Source organism: Dermacentor andersoni, chromosome 6, assembly GCF_023375885.2.
Source record: "Dermacentor andersoni chromosome 6, qqDerAnde1_hic_scaffold, whole genome shotgun sequence".
In the NCBI taxonomy this organism is placed as follows: domain Eukaryota; kingdom Metazoa; phylum Arthropoda; class Arachnida; order Ixodida; family Ixodidae; genus Dermacentor; species Dermacentor andersoni.
In genome coordinates this window covers 179,606,222-179,626,464 of record NC_092819.1, presented here as the reverse complement: position 1 = coordinate 179,626,464, position 20,243 = coordinate 179,606,222, and the positions used below count along the sequence as shown (strand labels likewise).

Sequence of the window (20,243 nt, the reverse complement as noted above, 5' to 3'; positions counted from 1 at the left end):
GGCTGCGGTCAGATGCTGGGAAGTCAGTACTTGTAGCGTACTCTTGAGGTAGCTGACGAAAAGGGGCAAATGGTTACCAGGATGCAGCTTCTTGCATGCGGGGTGAATATGCGCGATCTCACGGAGCACGCTGTTGGCGACGGTTGCAGTACCTCGCGATGTGTCGCTGAGCGACGCAGCTGTAGCAAACAGGCGGCCCGCGATTTTTGTTGAAGTTCTGCGCAGACCTCCAAGGCGTGTTGTGGACGGGAGACGCAGGTCGCGGCTGTCAGTCGTGTCGACGTTCAAAAGTCGTAGGCTGTGGCTGGACTACGGTGTTCTGCGCATGGGTGTTGGAGACGGGATGGCCACCGTAGGCAGGTCGTGGCCAGGTTGCCGGCGCTTCGTAGTAGCGCTCTTTAAGGGAGCATTGGTGGCCCACGCGGTTGGCATCTGGGCCTTGAAAATGAGCCAGCTAATCTCTGATAACTCGTCGTACTAAAGCCGCAAGGTCGTCACAGGCAGACACGTCCGCATTTGCTACGTTGGTCACGTTGTCCAGCCGACCAAACTTGGGAAGAATGCGGCGCCTTTTAAGAGACTCGAACGTACGACAGTGACGCCTTAAGTCGGAAGGGGTAGGGAGGTCATCCTTAGAGATAAAAAAAAATTATATACATCGTCGGCAAGTTCCTTGAGTAGGTTTCCAGCCTTGTCCTCATGGGACATACTCGCATTCACAATTCCGCAAAGCTTCAGGACTTGCTCAATATAGGTAGTACACGTCTCTCCCGGTAACTGCGCTCGTCCTGAAAGTGTGTGCTCAGCCATTTCCTTTTTCGAAAGCGGGTCACCAAAGCCTTTCCTAGTCTCTTCTACGAGGCTGTCCAAAGTTGTGAGCGAACCCTCGCTATTGTCGAACCACATCAGGACAGTTATGGCTAGGAAAAAGAGAACGTTAGAAATCTGCGCAGACGCGCTACATCCATTGTGGCTGCTCACCTTCTGGTAGTGTGTCAACCAGACTTTGACGTCCTCATTCGCTTTGCCTGAGAATGTGGTGGTTCTCGATGAGGTGTCCAGTAGCCAGATTGGTCGAATGCTTTCTTCCGCGTTTTCCTCGCGAACGTCGCCTCCGTCCGAATCACTCATGTCAGCGTCTCCCGGTGGTAGCCCGGCCAACCGTTTGCTGCGTCGAATGGGTAGTATAGCTCGGTCGTCCAGTGTGATCTACCCCCACCTCCGCTAAAATTGTTACGGCTGGGATAGGTTTATTTACAAGATGACAGATGGTTAGCGTGAAACAAGGGACAGGACGGTCATGCAAGGCCAACAGGTAGCGGCCAGCTCCTCGTGCACACCACTACTTTCTCTTACTTCGGCTGCGTTGTGCAGCGTGACAATATATATTTTTATTTTATTTTATTTTTTTATTTTATTTTTATTCACAAGTTTTCTAGTTTGCTTACAGAAAACCAGAAGGGTCAGGACGAAAGGCCCTTACACCTGAACAATCTGCGCTCCAGCGAAGCAATCAGGACAGCGTAAGAACGAGGAGGAAAGGAAAAGAAAGAGGAGGGGGGATTGGAACAAGGAACTTATGGGGGAAGATCGAGAAAAAACTTCTGCTACTAGCTAAGAAAAGCATGCACACGATGTGCAACCAAAAAACAGCATGAACAACTCAGTTTGGGCGAAAAAAAATTAAAATGAGAAAAAGTCACGATTTGCAGCAGTACGCATTCGGTAACAAACATAGGAATCAGGAAACAAAAGCAGGCATAGAACTTTACTATATCTTACATATAAAAAAAACGCTGCAGTATTCATTTAGCTCAAACTGACATGAATAAGCATTTAAAACTCGCTTCGTAAAAACACACAGTGCGCACGAAAATCACACATCACAGTAGCGAGCTATGTTCGGTTACATATATTTCTTTCATACAATTTTATTGAAAGCGATTGCTTTATTATATCTAACATTTCCTAGTTTTCATTTAGGAGCTTGGGAATATTACACCTCAAGCTTTGCATTCCATAATTAGTTCTAATCCTAGGTGGTTTATAGTTAATCACATGAAAGTTGCGGTCTATGGTCGTTTGAAGATAGAGAGACTCAAAATTTGCCCAGTTTTCTTTAATTTGCGTGAACATATAAAGTGATATCTTTATATATATATGTATATATATATATATATATATATATATAATTAAGGCGGTTTAATTAACAAGCCAGAAGGTTGCACGATACACAGGCAGGTCTGTTTGCGAGGCGTTGACGATGCGCCTGACGCACACACCTGTCTTCTTCCCTACAACTTCCCCCCGCAGAAGAGGGTGCCATCCTGGTGACTCAAGGGGAGGAGAGGACGACGAGGTCGTAGTAAGGTTTGAGTCTACACGGGCAGCGACTCAACCGTCTCATTTCCCCGGCGCCTTAAGTCAGGGGACAGCGTGAGACGCTCGACAACGTATTAACGGGAGGCGTCTGTTGCACAACGCGCTAGTGACCGTAGTACTTGGCTAGGAGTCTAGAGAAAAAACCGGAGGTGGTGGAAGGTATCGAGAGCCAGACTAAAGATTTCGCCTGATATGAGCTGCGGGGTGGGTCATCATCGCGACGGAACTTTTGCTGCCATTGTTCTTCAGTCGTAAAATAGCGGGCTAGCTGGCGGCATTCCTCGGCGTATCTGGAAGCTTCAGACGGTGGCGTGCACTGCGATGGGTCAGCTCGGTAGGGGAGAATCCTGTCAAAGGTGCAGGAAGGTTCACGGCCATATACGAGGAAGAATGTGAAAAACCTGTCGTGGCCTGTGAAGCGGTGTTGTATGCGTAGGTCACATATGGTAAAACGAGGTCGTATGATAAACGTATGGTAAAACGAGTTGGTGTGGTCGGACGCAATGTACACGGATAGGATATCGCCTAAAGTGCAATTGAATCTCTCAGTCATGCCGTTAGTCTGCGGGCGACAGGCAATAGTGGTGCGATGGGCAGTACAGCATGCAGTAAAGAGCACGTTAACTACCTCGAAAAAAAGACACGTCCTGTCACTGAGAAGTTCTCGGGAAGCGCCGAGGCGAAGTGCGAAGTGTTGCCAGAGGAAGGACGCAACGTCGCGGGCTGTGGCGGTTGGTAGGGCAGCTGTTTCTGCACAACGTGTAAGGTGATCTACGGCTAAAACAATCCAGCGATTCCCAGCAGGTGTGTAGTGTAGAGGGCCGTACAGGTCAATGCCGACGCGTTCGATTGGTCGAGAGGGGCACGGGATTGGCTGCAAGGGACCGCAAGGACGGCGAGTAGGAGACTTGTGGTGTTGGCATTCTGAACATGAGCGGATGTACCTCTGTAGAAAACTGTACATCCCACGCCAATAAAAGCGGAAGTGGAGCCTGGTGTACGTTTTGAGGAGCCTAGAGTGCGCGCATTGTGGGTCGGCATGGAAAGCGGAGTCCACATCTGCGCGGAAGTGGCGAGGGACGAAGAACAACCGCTTCCAATCATTTGGAGCGTAGCTGTGGCGTTACAGCAGTCTATCCCATACCGTAAAGTGAGAAGCTTGACGGCGGAGAGCACGGGAAGGCCGAGTAGCCGGGGAGTCAGATAGGCAATCAAAAAGAGCCGGAATCCACGGATCATTGCACTGCTCCGCAGCCATAGCGATGGGCGCTGATGATGAAAACATCGAATCAATGGCAGAAGGGCAAGTCACTTTACGTGGGGGAGGAAGAGAGAGCGTCCGCGTCGGTGTGTTTGCGGCCAGACCGATAGACAACGCGCATGTCGAAGTCTTGTAACCGGAGGGCCAAGCTGGCGAGGCGGCTTGATGGGTCTTTCAAGGTCGACCGCCAACCTAGGGCGTGATGGTCGGTAACGACATCGAAGGCACGGCCATGCAGGTATGTTCGAAATATTCCAATGGCCGAAATGATAGTTAAGCACTCCTTTTCAGTTACGGAGTAATTAGATTCGGACTTAGTTAGTGTCCTGCTGGCGTAGGCTACTACATATTCGCTGTATACACTTTTGCGCTGAGCGAGGACAGCGCCAAGTCCTACACCGCTGGTGTCCGTGTGAACTTCTGTGGGAGCCATAAGTCGAAATGGCATGGGTGGAGATGTGAGCAGACGGCGCAATGTTGTAAGCGCGTCGTCACAAGCTCAGCACAAGGTTGAAAAGCCAGTGTCGCCTCGCAGAAGTTGGGTTAACGGAGCAATAATAGAAGCAAAATTCCTGATAAAACGACGAATGTATGAGCAGAGCCTGATGAAGCTTCGACATTCCTTCGGGGTCATTGGTTTCAGGAAATCGGTGACAGCGTGACGTTTAGAAGCATTGGGTAAAATACCGTCTTTGGAAACCACGTGTCTGAGTATCGTTAATTGCTTGGCTCCAAAGCCACAGTTCTTCATATTGAGTTGGAGGCCGGCGTTAGTTAAGCACTGCAAGACCATCTCGAGACGCCACAGATGAGAGGCGAAGTCAGGGAAAAAGAGGACGAAGTCATCGAAATAACATGAGCACGTCTTCCATTTTAGCTCCACGGAGGAGGTTGCCCATCATCCGTTCAAAAGTAGCAGGAGCATTGCAAGGACCAAACAGCATAACGTTAAATTCATACAGGCCATCTGGTGTTACAAAAGCTGTTTCTGGGTTATCGGCTCGTGCCATGGGCACTTGCCAATAGCCGCAACGTAAGTCGAGTGAGGAAAAGTATTCCGCACCTTGCAAAGAATCGAGGGCGTCGTCAATAAGCTGCAAAGGATTTACGTCTCTGCGCGATATCTTGTTAAGACGGTGGTAGTCAACGCGAAACCGGATGGACCCATCCTTTTTCTTCACAAGGACTACAGGGGACGCCCAGGGACTGTTATAAGGTTGAAAAACTCCGCGCTGAAGCATATCGCTGACTTGGTCTTCAATAGCACGGCGCTCTGTCGGTGACACGCGATAAGGCCGCTGGCACAGTGGAGTGTGAGCGCCCGTATCGATCTCGCGGTACACCGTCGATGTGCGGCCCAAAGTGGCTTGTTGACAATCGAATGTAGAAGAGTACTTACGAAGGCGGTTGAAGAGCTGGGAAGCTTGTGCGTTTGGTGTCCATACAAATGGTTTGGTGTCCATACAAATGTCGAAGATGCCCGGCGGCGACAGGGGGCACGCAGGGCAACAAGCCACTGTACTGATCTCGGAGTAGGTGCCATCAAGAGGAGCATCGAAGATTGTCGTAGAGTCGATGTGCTGAAAACGGCCAAGGCACTCACCGCGACGCAAAGTGAAGGGCGAGGCATAAGCGTTGGAGACAACCATATGCATAAAGCTCCTGTTGACAGTGAGGACAGCGAAGGGGAGAGAACATCGTTGAGGAACAAATATATGCGACGGCGTAAAAAGAACAGGGGTATATGTAGCACACTTGGAGCAGGCAGTTGCAACCACACATGAGTGCGGAGGTATCGTAGTGTCGTCAGCAACGAGCAGCTTGGCACCGGAATCATCTGCATATCAAGGTGGGCGTCAGGAAGCGGCGAAAATTTGGCGCGAGAGCAGTCAATTACGGCCCTGTTATCGGAAAGGGAATCCCACTCCAAGATGATGTGTGAGCATGAAGACAGAACAACAAATTCGACTCTGCACGCCAGTCATTGAATGGTGATGCGGGTAGTACATGCAGCAACATGGGTAAGGTGCTGTGCGCTTTCTGTGCGGATCGACAGGGCAGACAAGGGGTGTCATTACTTTTCTGAGCGAGCGACAAAGTTCTTTGGTAGCGGAAACGGTGGCTCCCGTGTCGACTAGCGCAAGTGCAAAAATTCCATCTACAGATGCTTCAATAACTTTCGTTGGAGAATAGCGAGGCTTTGTGCTGTTCGACACAGACGCAGTTCTTGCCTCGGAAACTGCGGCGACTAGTTTTCCTGTTCTGTGGGAGTCGGACGCCGACACGTTGGCGAAAGCGAACGGCGTCGGGGAGATGGCGAGTGGCGCTCGTGGGCAGGGTGGCCGGTGCGTAGATGAGTCGGACTTGATTCACGAGGGGACGAGAAGAACGGAACTGCAGGGGAGTAAGATTGGCGCAGGTTGGTCAGCTCGCGGAAGCCATGAGCGACGGAGACAGAACCGTCCCATATGACCAGGGATACCAAAGGAGAGACATATTGGGCGGTTGTCGGGAGTGCGCCATGGTCCAGTGTTGGCCGGTATCCTGGTGGGAAATTCGGGCGGGCATGAAAGTACAGTGGGCTGTGGTGGGGTGAACGTCGGTAGCACGGTCTGTGCTACAACTTCAGCGTATGTCATAGGTGCAGGCGCCGGTTGCTGTGCACGCGATGACGGAATAGCATCAGATACTTGCTCCTGTCGCCGGTTTGGACTCAAAGATAGCGCATAGCTTAGAACGGCGGTGAGCAGAGACAGCTGCCGAGCAAATTTGGTGCGGATGAACACTGATCTCAGAGCAGGGGCCGTAGTCCTGTACTGCAGCTAAACTCGAAATAGAGACATCCTGCATGGAAGAACGCCGGGTCAGTAGACGTCTGCGGAGTTCATCGTAACTCTGACAAAAATCAACGACTTCGACGTTGGTCTGCGGGTTCTTCGATAGGATCATCTGAAAGGTGTCGTCTTCGATGCTCTTCCAAATATGACCGATCTTATCGGATTCCGCCACTGATGCGTTGACTCGCTTGCAAAGGTCGACGACGTCTTCCATGTAGTTGGTGAAGTTCTCACCGGGCTGCTGGGAACGGTTGCGCAAACGCTTTTCGGCACGAAGCTTTCGCACCGTGGGTTGTCTTGGAGCTTGTCTTGGAGTCTGACCAGGTGCAAAGGTCAGATTCGTGGTTGCGGAACCACACGTTCGCGACGCCCTTGAGGTAGAAGACCGCGTTATTGAACTTGTGAGCATCGTCCCATTTGTTGTGTGCACTCACGCGTTCATAGGATGAGAAGCAGTCTTCGACATCGTTTTCGTTTGAACCGCTGAAGATGGCTGGACCCCGTTGATGCAGTGAGCCAGAACAGAGAAGGGTGGGCGAGACCGGTGGTGGTGCTTGGCTTACGTCTTCACGCATGATGGGCGGCAACTTCCGACTGCCGGGTTCTATCTAGAGTTGGAGAAACCCTAGTCGTCGTCATCGTCGTCACCATCATCATCATCATCATCATCATCATCATCATCATCATCATCATCATCATCCCATTTTATGTCCACTGCAGGACGGGAGGCCTCTTCCCGCGATCTCCAATTACCCCTGTCCTGCGCCTGCGCCAGCGGATTCCAACTAGCACCCGCAAATTTCCTAATTTCGTCGCACCACCTAGTCTTCTGTGATCCTCTACTGCGCTTTCGTTCTCTTGGTACCCATTCTGTCACCCTAATGGTCCAACAGTTTTCTACTCTACGTATTACATGACCTTTCGAGCACCATTTCTTTCTTTTCATGTCCATTAGATTGCCGTCTATACCTATTTGCTCTCTGATCAAACCGCTCTCTTTCTGTCTCTTAAGGTTACGCCTAGCATTCTTCGTTCCATCGCTCTTTGCGCAGTCCTTAACTTGTTCTCAAGTTTTTTTTCTCTCTGGCCCATATGTCAGCACCGGTAAAATACACTCATGGCATACCTTCCTTTTTAATGATAACGGTAATCTTCCAGTCAGGAGCTCACGATGTCTGCCGTGTGTGATCCAACTCATTTTTATTCTTCTATGAATTTCCTTCTCATAGTCAGGGTTAGGAAGGTCAGGGATTAAAAGAAAGCGTTTGCTTCTGTCGAAACCTCAGCAGTCATGAAGGCATTACGGAATCAGGGCCGTATGTAAAAATGCTGAAAGATATCTATAGCGGCTCCACAGCCACCGTAGTTTTCCATAAATAAAGCAACAAAATCCCAATAAAGAAAGGCATCCGGCAGGCAGATACGATCTCTCCAATGCTATTCACAGCGTGTTTACAGGAGGTATTCAGAGACCTGGATTGGGAAGAATTGGGGATAAGAGTTAATGGAGAATACCTTAGTAAATTGCGATTCGCTGATGATATTGCCTTGCTTAGTAACTCAGGGGACCAATTGCAATGCATGCTCACTGACCTGGAGAGGCAAAGCAGAAGAGTGGGCCTAAAAATTAATCTGCAGAAAACTAAAGTAATGTTTAATAGTCTTTAACAGTTTACGATAGGTAGCGAGGCACTGAAAGTGGTAAGGGAATACATCTACTTAGGACAGGTAGTGACCGCGGATCCGGATCATGAGATTGAAATAAACAGAAGAATAAGAATGGGCTGCGGTGTGTTTGGCAGGCATTCTCAGATCATGAACAGCAGGTTGCCATTATCACTCAAGAGAAAAGTGTATAACAGCTGTGTCTTACCAGTGCTCACGTATGGGGTAGAAACCTGGAGGCTTACGAAAAGGGTTCTACTTAAGTTGAGGACGACGCAACGAGCTATGAAAAGAAGAATGATGGGTGTAACATTAAGGGATAAGAAAAGAGCAGATTGGGTGAGGGAACAAACTCGAGTGAGTGACATCTTAGTTGAAATCAAGAAAAAGAAATGGGCATGAGCAGGACATGTAATGAGGAGGGAAGATAACCGATGGTCATTAAGGTTACGGTCTGGATTCCATGGGACGGGAAGCGTAGCAGGGCGCGGCAGAAGGTTAGGTGGGCGGATGAAATTAAGACGTTTGCAGGGGCGACATGGCCACAATTAGTACATGACCGGGGTAGTTAGAGAAGTATGGGAGAGGCCTTTGCCCTGCAGTGGACGTAACCAGGCTGATGATGATGATGAGTCAGGGTTCCCTGTGATTAGTTCACCTAGGTAAGCGTACTCCTTCGCAGACTCTAGAGGCTGACTGGCGATCCTGAATTCTTGTTCCCTTGCTCGGTTATCCATCATTATCTTTGTCTTCTGCATATTAATCTTCAGCCCCACTCTTACACTCCCTCAGTTAAGGTCCTCAATCATTTGTTGTAACTCGTCTGCGGTGTTGCTGAATAGAACAACGTCATCGGAAAACCGAAGGTTGCTGAGGTATTTGCTGGCGACCCTTACTCCCAAAGCTTCCCATTTTAATAGCTTGAATATTTCTTCAAAGCACGAAGTGAATATCATTGGAGATATTGTATCTCATTGTCTGACCCCTTTCTTTATAGGTATCTTCCTACTTTTCGTGTGTAGAATTAAGGTGACTGTGGAATCTCTGCAGATATTTTCCAAGGTATTTACGTAAGCTGTCTGTACTCCTTGATTACGCAATGCCTCATAGCAACCTAGTAACCTCCACCGAATATGTAAAACGGTTTAATTAACAAGCCAGTACTTTGCACAATATACAAGCAGGTCTGTTGATCAAGCGTCGGGCACCGAGCGCGTGTGCTCTGTTTTCGAGCGAGGCGTTGGCGATGCACCTGACGCGCACGCCTGTGTTCTTCGCTACAATGTGTATAACTTGGTACAGGACAATCCAAGATGTATGCACTGAAACGTAAGCAAAGTATTCTCATCAGGAATCTCGAAGATATAGTAAAAGCAACGGAATAATTATTTAGTGACCTGCACAGTACCCAGAGCAGCCACGATACCTCCATGCGAATAAATAATGAAATTCTTGTGCGCGTCCTTTGTCTTTCGCTGGTACCCCTTCTTTTTCAACTTCATCATGCACCGACTGCCCCAAGCGCTTGCACTAATGCAATGAACAGGTTGCAAGGGCTCCTTCTATAACTAGCGATGAAGTTAGAATGCCTTGCACGATATCAAGCGGGAAAAATCGGTAGGAGATGATGAAGCAACAGTTTATTTATTCAAAGATGGAGCAGACATGTTTGAAAATGTGACGTGCCTTTATACGAACTGTATACGTCTGTTCCAAAGTGGCCAGAGAACTAAGAATGCCAATATTATACTAATCCACAAAAAGGGACACGTTAAAGAATAGAAAAATTACAGGCCCATTAGCTGACTTCCAGTATTATATCAAATATCCACCAAGATAATTTCCTATAAAGCAAGCGCTACACTGGACTTCATTCAATCAAGTGCACAGGCTGTCTTCAGGAAGGGATACTCTACAATCGGTCACATCCAAGTCATCAATCAGGTAATCGAGAAATTCAGAGTACACTCAGCCTCTCCATATTGTCACGTAGTAGTGATGGTGGAGACGGGAGCACAACTGTGAATGACGAAAGCAAGCGCGTCCTGCGCTGAGCGATAACATTTGCTAGAGGGTGAAATAAGGTCACCCGATAAACAAGTACACCTGTCCATATGGCTTTCTTAGACTACGAAAAGTCACGTGATTAGTAGAGATACCAGCAGTCATAGAGGCATTACGTAATCAGGGAGTACAGGTCACTAGCGTAAATATATCGGAAAATATTTACAGATTCCACAGCTAACCTTAATTCTCCAGAAGAAAAGTAGGAAGATACCTATGAAGAAAGGGGTTAGACACGGATACACAATCTCTCCAATGCCATTCACTGCGTGCTTGGAAGAACTATTGAAGCTACTAGATTGGGAAGGCTAAGGAGTGAGGATCAACGGCGAAAATATCAGCGACCTTCGGTTTGCAGTTGACATTCTCCTGTTCAGCAATACCGGGGCCAAGAGTGTAAGAGTGGGGTTGAAGATTAATATGCCGAAGACAAAGATAATGAACAATAGCCGAGCAAGGGAACAAGAGTTCAGGTTTGCCAGTCAGCCTCTAGAGTCTGTGAATGAGTACTTTTACTTATGTAAATTACCCGCAGGGGGCACTGATCATGAGAAGGAAACATAAAGAAGAATAAAAATGGGTTGGAGCGCATGCGGCAGACATTTTTAATTCCTGACTGGAAGCTTACCGTTATCATTGAAACGGAAGGTGTACAATCAGTGCATCTTATTGGTGCTGACATATGGGGCAAAAACTTGGATACTGACAAAGAAGCTCGAAAAGAAGTTACGGACCGCGCAAAGCTCGACGGAACGAAAAATGTTAGAGAGAGAGAGAGAGAGAGAAATGCAAAGGAAAGACAGGGAGGTTAACCAGAGATTATCGCCGGTCGGCTACTCTGTACTGGAGGAGGGGCAAGGGAATGCGATAGGTGAGAGAGAAAAGGATTAAAAAGAAGAAGAAAAAAAACTACACACACACGCACGTACATACAAACTGTTTCTGTGGGCACTGTCACGCAGCCCGAAAATGCGTTCCTAGTGTTAGACAGTGTCACCGTACAATCCTGCGTCACACAGTCAAATCACCAGCTGTCAGAAAGTCCAGTGTCTTTTAAATACTGCAGCAGCGCCTTCATAGCCGATCGCACTGATGTTCGCGTAGGCCAGTTTCCAAGGACCTTGTTTTCTGTCATTCAGCGCTTGTCCAGTTTGTCTGGGGTGGCTGACACGACTGCTCTTTGCGGGTTGAAACGAGAGCACTGACAAAGAAGGTGCGCGATTGTTTCATTGCACCCGCAGAAGTCACAAAGTGGGCTGTTGGACATTCCGGTAAGAAAGGAGCACGCATTTGAAAATTCTACTCCAAGCCATAGACAAACTAGAAGGGTGCAATCGCGTCGTTGAAGCTCGGGTGGAATACGGAGTTGTAAATTAGGGTCCAGGGTATGAAGGTGCGCACTTGTGAAATGGGATGAATTCCACTGAGCTAATGTGAGGTCATGTGCAAGTACGGCAAGTTTTTTCCCTGTGTCGGCTCTCGAAAGAGGAATGGCAACGCAGTTGACGCCGTCATGGGCAGATCGGGCAGCTGCGTCTGCTCGATCATTGCCATGTATGCCACAGTGACTAGGAACCGCTGATGTATTACATCGTGTCTTTCGTCAACTATGCGATGGTGTACTTCTCTGATCTCTGCGACGAGCTGTTCATGTGATCCATGGCGCAGTGCTGACAGTACACTCTGTAGGGCTGCCTTGGAATCACAGAAGACTGACCATGCATGGGGTGGTTCCTCCTGAATGAAATGAAGAGCCGCATGCAAGGCTACCAGTTCAGCAGCTGTCGTTGATGATAGATGTGACGTTTTTAGCTATATTTTGACGGATCTTGTTGGTATCATCACAGCAGCAATTGAACTTGCAGATGTGACTGAGCCATCGATGTAAACGTGTACGCGGCCTCTGTGCACCTCATGTAGAAGTTCTAATGTGGCCTGCTTCAGGGCAAACGACCGCATGTTAGCCTTCTTCGTGATTCCTGGGATGGTGAGGCGTATTTCAGGTCTCTTAGACGTAACGAAGAATGTTAGGCGTAACGTTAAGACACAGGAAGAGAGCGGTGTGAATTAGAGAGGAAACGGGGATGGCCGATATTTTAATTGACATTAAGAGAAAAAAAATGGAACTGGGCCGGTCATGTAACGCGTAGGTTAGATAACCGGTGGACTATTGGGGTTACAGAAGGGATGCGACGAGAAGCGAAGCGCTTTCGTGGACGGCAAGAGAAGGCCACGAAATTACGAAATTCGCAAGCGCTAGTTGGAATCGATTGGCGCAAGACGGGGCTGATTCGAGATCGCAGGCCGATGCCTTCGTCCTGCAATGGACATAAAAGGCTGATGATGGTGATGATGTTATTACTATGAGGGTATCGTTGCCGTAGAGCCACACTGGTAATTCCCCCTAGAAGCTTCGGTAGGTTAAATACAGGTCGTTGAGAAACTGCTCTCTATTTAGTTAGAAAACTTCGGTGCAAACATGGCTTTGGTACACAATGTTCAATGTCATCACTCCTCACGCTCAATAACCTCGTTGGACAAAAAATACACATGCGCCTTATGGCTCTGCTGCGGTGTTTTCTACTGCGCTCCGCTGACGTTACGTGGCACTGAGGTCCGTTGCCTTGCCCTTAAAATCAGTGGCGGACCTTTGCAAGGACTTGCTTCAGCGCGTAAGGAAAAACCTGGCACAGTATTGAGAAACGCAGACTGGCAAACAAAAACAAAAATAGAGGAAGAAAAGTAGCAGTCTAACCTGAAAGGGGAAGCATAGGTAGCGATAGCAAATTATTAGAGAACTACAGGAAGCAAGGTTCGTTGGTATATCGTGCGTATAAATTGCAGTAAGTGTTCCCATCCTTATTAGCTTAAGAAGCACGGTGTCGCTTTAGCAGCCACAGACCAATTAATAATGACACCCTGCTACTGCGACACAGTTTAGTGTTAAATTATCAATTGCAGCTTCTGTGGAAGCTCTTGTTCATGACTAGGTGGCGCATAAGCAGAGCATCCCCATGTTGCACGTACTTCTCTCGTCGCTGCCAGCCGTCAAGGAAGCGCTGCGAAGCGGCAAACGTTGTGTTACTCGAGCTACATTGAAAATGGACAACCACTGACGACAGAAAAATTATAAAAAAATTGCAATAAAGTTTTACTTCGTGAACGCGGGTGACACGCAAAGGTATGAGCGCCATATCGCACACGACGCTATCGTCGCTCGGTCCGCCTGACCGCATCGCAGATCGTGTTTAAGACAGGGCTTGGCAGCCGCGTCATACGCAGCAGCCGCCGGAAATAACACCCCCATGTAAACATTCGCTTGCTAACTAAATAAACTAGCATGGTGTTAGCGCGCACAGGCAAACATATATACTTCATGCCCGACCACCGCGGACACACGCTGTCAAAACGCTAGCATGAAGAATCGCGACAACAGCCGCGGGAAATGTGACGCCGACTGAGGAGTGCGAACACAGCGCTCGCAATGCTACGAGCCGTCGGCCGACCTGCCAAAGTCGATCGCTTTCAAGAAAAGGCCACCGTGCGCGGCCGCAGTACAACGCCCCGCCTCCCTCCGCTTCCTCCCTTCGAGACCCTCGCAAGCTTTCACTCGCGCACACAGCGTACGGCGATCGAGGACGTCTGTACCGCAAACAATACCTGTGGCCAGAAGAGGTCAACGCGTCGCGCCTACCTTTGTCCTCCGCGACGCTTCGGCCCGTTTGTCCTTCCCGTCTTCGGTCAACGTTCGCTTTACTTTCTTCCAGGTGGCGATAGTTTGCCGCGCGCCCTTCCGTGCGTTCCCCTGCGCGCGATGTTCTTCCCCTCCAGGCGCCTTCATCGTGCGCTTGCTTCTTCAGGCAGGCACCACCCATTTTAAGAGCTCGACAGTTACGCTTGCGTGTACAACTGACGCTCCGCAATTACAGACTCCTTATCAGCCGCTGCGATTCCGTTTAGATGACCGATTAAGCAGAACGTGTTGCCCTCCATAGTAGCCAGGATAAACCACATTTAAAAGCGAGATTATCCGGCAAGATGTCTTAAGATGAGGTAGGACGGTCGGGCCCACCCATCGCCCGACTTGAGGAGGGGATCCACTAACGTGCTCTTCTCCTCCTTCCTCGTCCGCGCTTTCCAGCCGATCTCCCCACTTCCCCTGTTGCGCACCCGATTAGACTTCTTACATCCGCCCCACCCCCTTCCCTGGGCACGTCCGAGAAGACGCAGCCGCATCAAGCTGCCATCCTTTTCAGCCTGGCACGATTTCTCTGGCAGCTGCAGCTATACGGTGGGCGACCACGACCGTACTTGTACTTTATGCAGAAAATCACGGAAACGCCAATGCTGACGTCCATCTGGAGTGTCCATATAGTTGAATAAAACAAAAACACACGCGCAAAAGATCCATAGGACTCTGGTCTTCAAGGCTTTTAAAACTTTCGTTTTACCTTCCTAGTCCCAATATTCGTCGCTGCGATCTTTTTTTTTTCTTACGCAATGATGGATAACAGTGTCTAGATTTCAACAAGCTCAAATTTTTGCCTTGAAGGCAGGTCTTGTATTCATTATTCAGATAATTTTCATATATTTAGCAAAATAACGCTAAAACACATCAAGACTAAGTGGACAGGTGATACAGAACAGGTGATACGCACACGAGAGCCAATTCAAAGCTACTACTTCATTCATAAACAATAAATATTGGCTCTTTTAGGGCTGTGATAAGTATGAATGTTCACCAATTACCCAAATTTTCTTTCTGGCTTCCCTACTTTAGCCTTGAGGTAAGCTTTCACCACGTATCATCTATAGGTATAGAGCGGCCTACATTTTACGAGATTGTATCTCACCCTAAATATAATTATCAAATCTTCTTACAAATTCTTTCAATATTTTTTTTCTTTCCACTCTCCTGTGAAATATGTTAGTAGAATTATCTTGCCATTGCCGGGTAGCATGTCAATTATCCTATGAACCCCGGCAAGGAAAAAAAAGCAGAAACTTATGTTCTCTCTCCTCTACAGAAACAAGAAAAAGATGCAGGAAGAACCCATCTACATGATACCAATCGGGAGATGACCTCCAGTACTGCCTGCAATCAAGAGTGTCACAAAGTGCAAGAACACTGCGGGGCAAATCATCACCCAGAGACTGTGCACCAGGGCACGCGGCACGAAGAACTGTGGTGGCAGTCAGTGCAAGTTATACATGCCATACGCTTGAGGTGTGTTGGTGGCGTCCAGGAACGTGACGAAGGGCTCTCTGAGCTGTGATTGTGGTTCTTCAGGAAATTCTCCTACAAATGCCTCTGAAAGTTTTCTTTGAGGCTGAAGCACACTTTGGACACTTTTTCATTTCTGAGAGTGAAGAAAATAAGAGGCGTTTCCGATATTTTAACTTATCGAAGTAAAAATCTTAGGCTTATTAGCTCTCCGGTCGACGATTAATGTTCATGGAAGCTAACACAAAGCTCCAGAATAATCGCATAAAAAATTTCGTAGCACTTCCTGACAGACGTGCGCCACTGAGATCGGCAACATATTGAAGACTTCTGGCCAGCCATTTGACAACGCTTTGACGTGGCATGTTGCATGGCGCGTTAAACCAGTGCGCGCACATAGAGCTGTGAACAAGAGCAGTGGACGAGTGCTTGGCTGAGAGCAAGCCGCACTAGCGTGGCTCATAACGCAGAAATTAGGACACATTTGATATATACGAAAATTTGTATCCATTCACGTGAACAAGCTCTTCTCATTCCGTTCATGAAGCCCGCGTTACCGTTGAAACGTGAAATTTACGCAGCTTTCGTGCGTCGTCTCGCGAACCAGACACTATTGCGAGTATACGCATGGCGCCTGACGCTGGCCGCCGTCCATCGGACGTCCTCTTCGCGTTGGCTGAAGTATTGGCAGCATAAACTTGGGGAACGAGCAGAATGAAACAATGTTACCTTTTAGGTGCACAAATTTATTTTGGATTAGATGGTTTGCCTAGGCGACTCTGGAATTCCTAAAGCTGATTGTAAACCGGGAAGAGAGGTATAAATAACGAGCTTGGTGGCACAAGCCACTCCGTCCTCTCCGAGAGCACGCTGGTAAATTCCATCCACCCATTTTGATGCATGGTTAAAGCACAAGCCTATAATCGGAAAAGATTTCAGCCTTTATTTCACGCGTTGCTGTGGTGCTGATATTTGGTGGGCACGGGTAGGTGACCTAAGGATCCATTCATCGCAAATAGGCTTAGTCTACGGCAGGCATAGAGGTGGTGATGCCATCGACCTGGTGCGCCATATTTGAGTTCCGTTTTACAACCAAGTAACATGGCATCGGTTCGACAATATGCCAGCCTAGTTTTACTTCCTTTCAATGCAATTTCCTGCAGATCAGTATTCTTTTTTTTTGCTGAGTTTTGATGATGGTCATGCCTTCGACAGATTGCGCTACGGAAATGTGTGTGACGATGGATGCTGCACTACGGTAGGCCTGTTTATAAGCTTCCTCTAAAATATGCGCGTTGCTTGGAATAAAATGGTCCACCTATGTCACAAAATAATTTTGTTGAACTTGGTGACGTCGTATGCGGTGTGTCCCAGAAGCAGAAGTGCTCCAATTAACTAACAGTCGACTGCGCAGTTTGTCACACCCGTGAAATTCGTCTGCTGCTTAGCCGTATCGGTGTGAATGACTTAAAATACTGCAACCGGCTGCAAACACTGCAAAGGCTGCAACACAGAAACGTTCCTAACGTACTAAATAGCGGACTTGTTGAGCTAGTTGCTAACTTTTCAGGGATCATTCTCGTGGTCGTGGCAAGGTATTGTTGTAACAGTAAGTACAGTGTCCTGGACGCAGATATCGTGCTTGATTACGACGATGTGTGAAGCCGAAAAGCAGTGCTTGACAAATTTAGGACAAGTATTCTAGAAATAAAGACCTGGACTTCGGCATTTCTAATATATAGATTTTGAACTCAGTTACAGAGAAATAAATGAATGCAAATACATGTTTATTTATATATTAATACTATTACTTGAAAAATACTGTGAGCCTTATACAAGCCATTACAGGGAGCGGACGGGTCGGTACACGTAGGAGTACAATGTATCAACTATACATCAGTACTCATAACCGATACAACAGCAATCGATACAACATCCTATACAACCGATAACAAACAAATCGTAAGCCACATAAGTAAGCATAAAACATAAGTAGACATAATATAACCAAGTATAACACATCAATATGTTATAGCATAAGAAGGTATTCTTCTACCCTCTCCACAAATTTCTCTACGCTATCCATACCAATAATTTGCGGGTGCAAACCGTTAAATATTTCAATGGTAGCAGGAAAAAATGAAAATTTGAACGTGTTGCAGCGTGTGACGTGTTGCCTGATACGTTTATCATGACACTTTCTACGGGAATGACGATGTGGTAGTTTCAAGTGGACGTGATTATCTATTGTTATGCGATCATGATAAAGCAAGAAAAGGAACTTCATTGCTGCCACACGCTGCCGACAAGGTAGTGTAGGAATGCGTGCGGCATTTCGGAGAGCAGTGACGCTGTCCTGACGGGAATATTCTCAATATATACCCTTATGAAAATGACTGTTGAAATGTTGTTGGCATATTGTTGGCGAGTTGTTGACTCAATAGCCTTTCAACAATACCTCAATCAATATTGAAACCACAGAGCAAACATTCAACAATAAATTTGTTGGGTAGTTCACAACAAAAAGGTCGTTGACTAAATTCTGTTGATATATTGTTGAATGCTATTGAGTATCATTGCGGAATTGTTGAGTAGTTTGGAACAATAAAGTAGTTGACTAAATTTTGTTGATATAATGTTGAATTATATTGAGTAGTATTGAGCTATTATTGAGTGTTCACAACAATAAAGCCGTTGACAAAATGCCCTTAACTTATTGTTGAACAATATAGTCTTCTTGAGCAATATTGAGTTTCGAAGTATATGTGAAAAACAGACGCACAGCTGTATGTGGGTGTCTTTCGCACATATATATTGTTTTACTGATCACTTTATCACCATTGCACATATACAGGGTGTTGTTTCATGTTCTTTGAGCCATAGACGTATCTAACGAGTGAGCTGGGGGAAAGTGACCCCTGCCTGCCAGGTAGATACGCCTGTCCATGCACCCAGTAGGTCGCCCCCTGTCCATGCACCCAGTAGATATGTCTGTGGTTTCAGTTTTTGCGTGAAACGCCTTGAACACACACACACAGACATACATAGATATATATATATATATATATATATATATATATGTATATATATATATGACTTCATGATAGAGGCATCTATGGCTGCTGCAAGGTTTTATTTGAAAAGTTGATGCACTTACTGAAAAACTCGCATTCACGCATGTTTTATATGCAGAGTGTCCCAGCTAACTTCAGCCAGAGATTAAAAATATGGGAATGCAATGTAGCTGGATAGAACCAAGGTAATCTTGTTTGCCGTCGCTTGGTGATAGTCAAATTATTTATTTTCATTCATTCTATTTGGATAATTCTTATTAAATAATTGTCCGACTTTTCAAATATTATAATTAGATTAAAAGTACCAATGAGAAAATTGTTGAGCAACCTGAAAAACTTCCGATAGAGACTTCTGTTGCTGAACACGTGCTACATAAAACTGTTTTTTCCGAGCGTGAAAGTAGCCCGCAAATGCACGCAAAATGGCCGCGCGATGGGCCGCTCGAGGCACTCTGCGTGTATTCGCGGGCTTCTTTCACGCTCGGAAACATACTTTTATGTGGCACTTATTGAGCAACAGAAAGCTGTATCGGAAATTTTTCATGTCGCTGTACAATTTTCTCTCTCACCCGCCGTGGTTGCTCAATGGCTATGGTGTTAGGCTGCTGAGCACAAGGTCGCGGTATGGAATCCCGGCCACGGCGGCCGCATTTCGATGGGGGCGAAATGCGAAAACACCCGTGTACTTAGGTGCACGTTAAAGAACCCCAGGTGGTCGAAATTTCCGGAGTCCTCCACTACGGCGTGCCTCATAATCAGAAAATGGTTTTGGCACGTAAAACCCCTGTTCTATTCTAAGCAGCAGACAGACGCTTCGGTGGCAGCAACGCAAAAAGCCCTTTATTCAAGGCAGCAGTGCACTTTTATAGATAACGCTGCATACCGGTCAGGCACACGTCATTCGCGGTACAATCTTATCAGACCGTCTGGCCGATACAGAACATTCCTTCCTCCTTAATTAAAGCTACACGCGTTTCTTTCCACGCTCAAAGTTGGAGGTTTGATAGCGATCAGGAGGACGCCTTGTGCGATTACTTCTTCGCAGATGGACCTCTTCAGGTGATGCCATGGTTGATGGGGTGATACTTGCAGGCTGTGCTGCTGAGTGTCTTGCCTCAGGCTGGGATGCCGGTTCCTTAGTTGAAGTGGAGTCATCTAAGCGAACATCCTCAAGCTGGTCCGCAGTAGGACCACCAATCAAGAAGTCAGCAGGGGTATTTTCTTCGGAGGCTGTTGGTAGAAAATCTCGTTGAATACGGGTACTTGGAGTGCACTCAGGATGCGCTTCTTTTGCGACGTCCGGATGGAATGAAGTCTTTGATCCCGTAATCCAGCTGGGTCTCAAGTGGTCGATATGCACAAAACGAAAATGGTCACCGACTTTGACTACAAAAGTAGAGTCGCTAACGCGTTGCACTACGACAGATTCCTCCCATGACAGGGTTTCCCCTCTCGTAGTCTTGACGAGAACTGTCTCACCGGCTTCCATCTGCGGGTCCCTTCCTCGGCCCTCGTTGCGATGGGTGGTGTCTCTGTCTTGACGGCTGCGCATATCCTGCACAAAACTTGGCTTTAGGAGTGAAAGCTTCACTCGAGGTTGTCGTTTCAGGAACAGCTCAGCCGGCGTTCTTCCTGTTACGGAATTCGGGGTGTTCCTGTAAGCAAGCAAGAAGTCGTTAAGTCGTTGATGCAGAGTTCTGTTTTGGCCTGTTAGGTTATCGTGAAGCACTTGCTTG

General features: G+C 47.4%; 1 protein-coding gene across 5 annotated transcripts in view; it reads left to right on the top strand.

The window, feature by feature from the left end:
• The window catches only part of LOC126523926 (uncharacterized), a 185,801-nt gene extending 167,661 nt beyond the window's left edge, over nucleotides 1–18,140 (top strand). For all 5 annotated transcript variants that reach the window (XM_055066999.2, XM_055066996.2, XM_055067000.2 and 2 more), the window contains one exon: nucleotides 15,237–18,140. In XM_055066999.2, coding sequence (XP_054922974.1) covers nucleotides 15,237–15,291 — 55 coding nt within the window. In that variant the 3' untranslated portion in view covers nucleotides 15,292–18,140. The remainder of the gene's footprint in view (nucleotides 1–15,236) is intronic.
• Nucleotides 18,141–20,243: the final 2,103 nt, after the last annotated feature.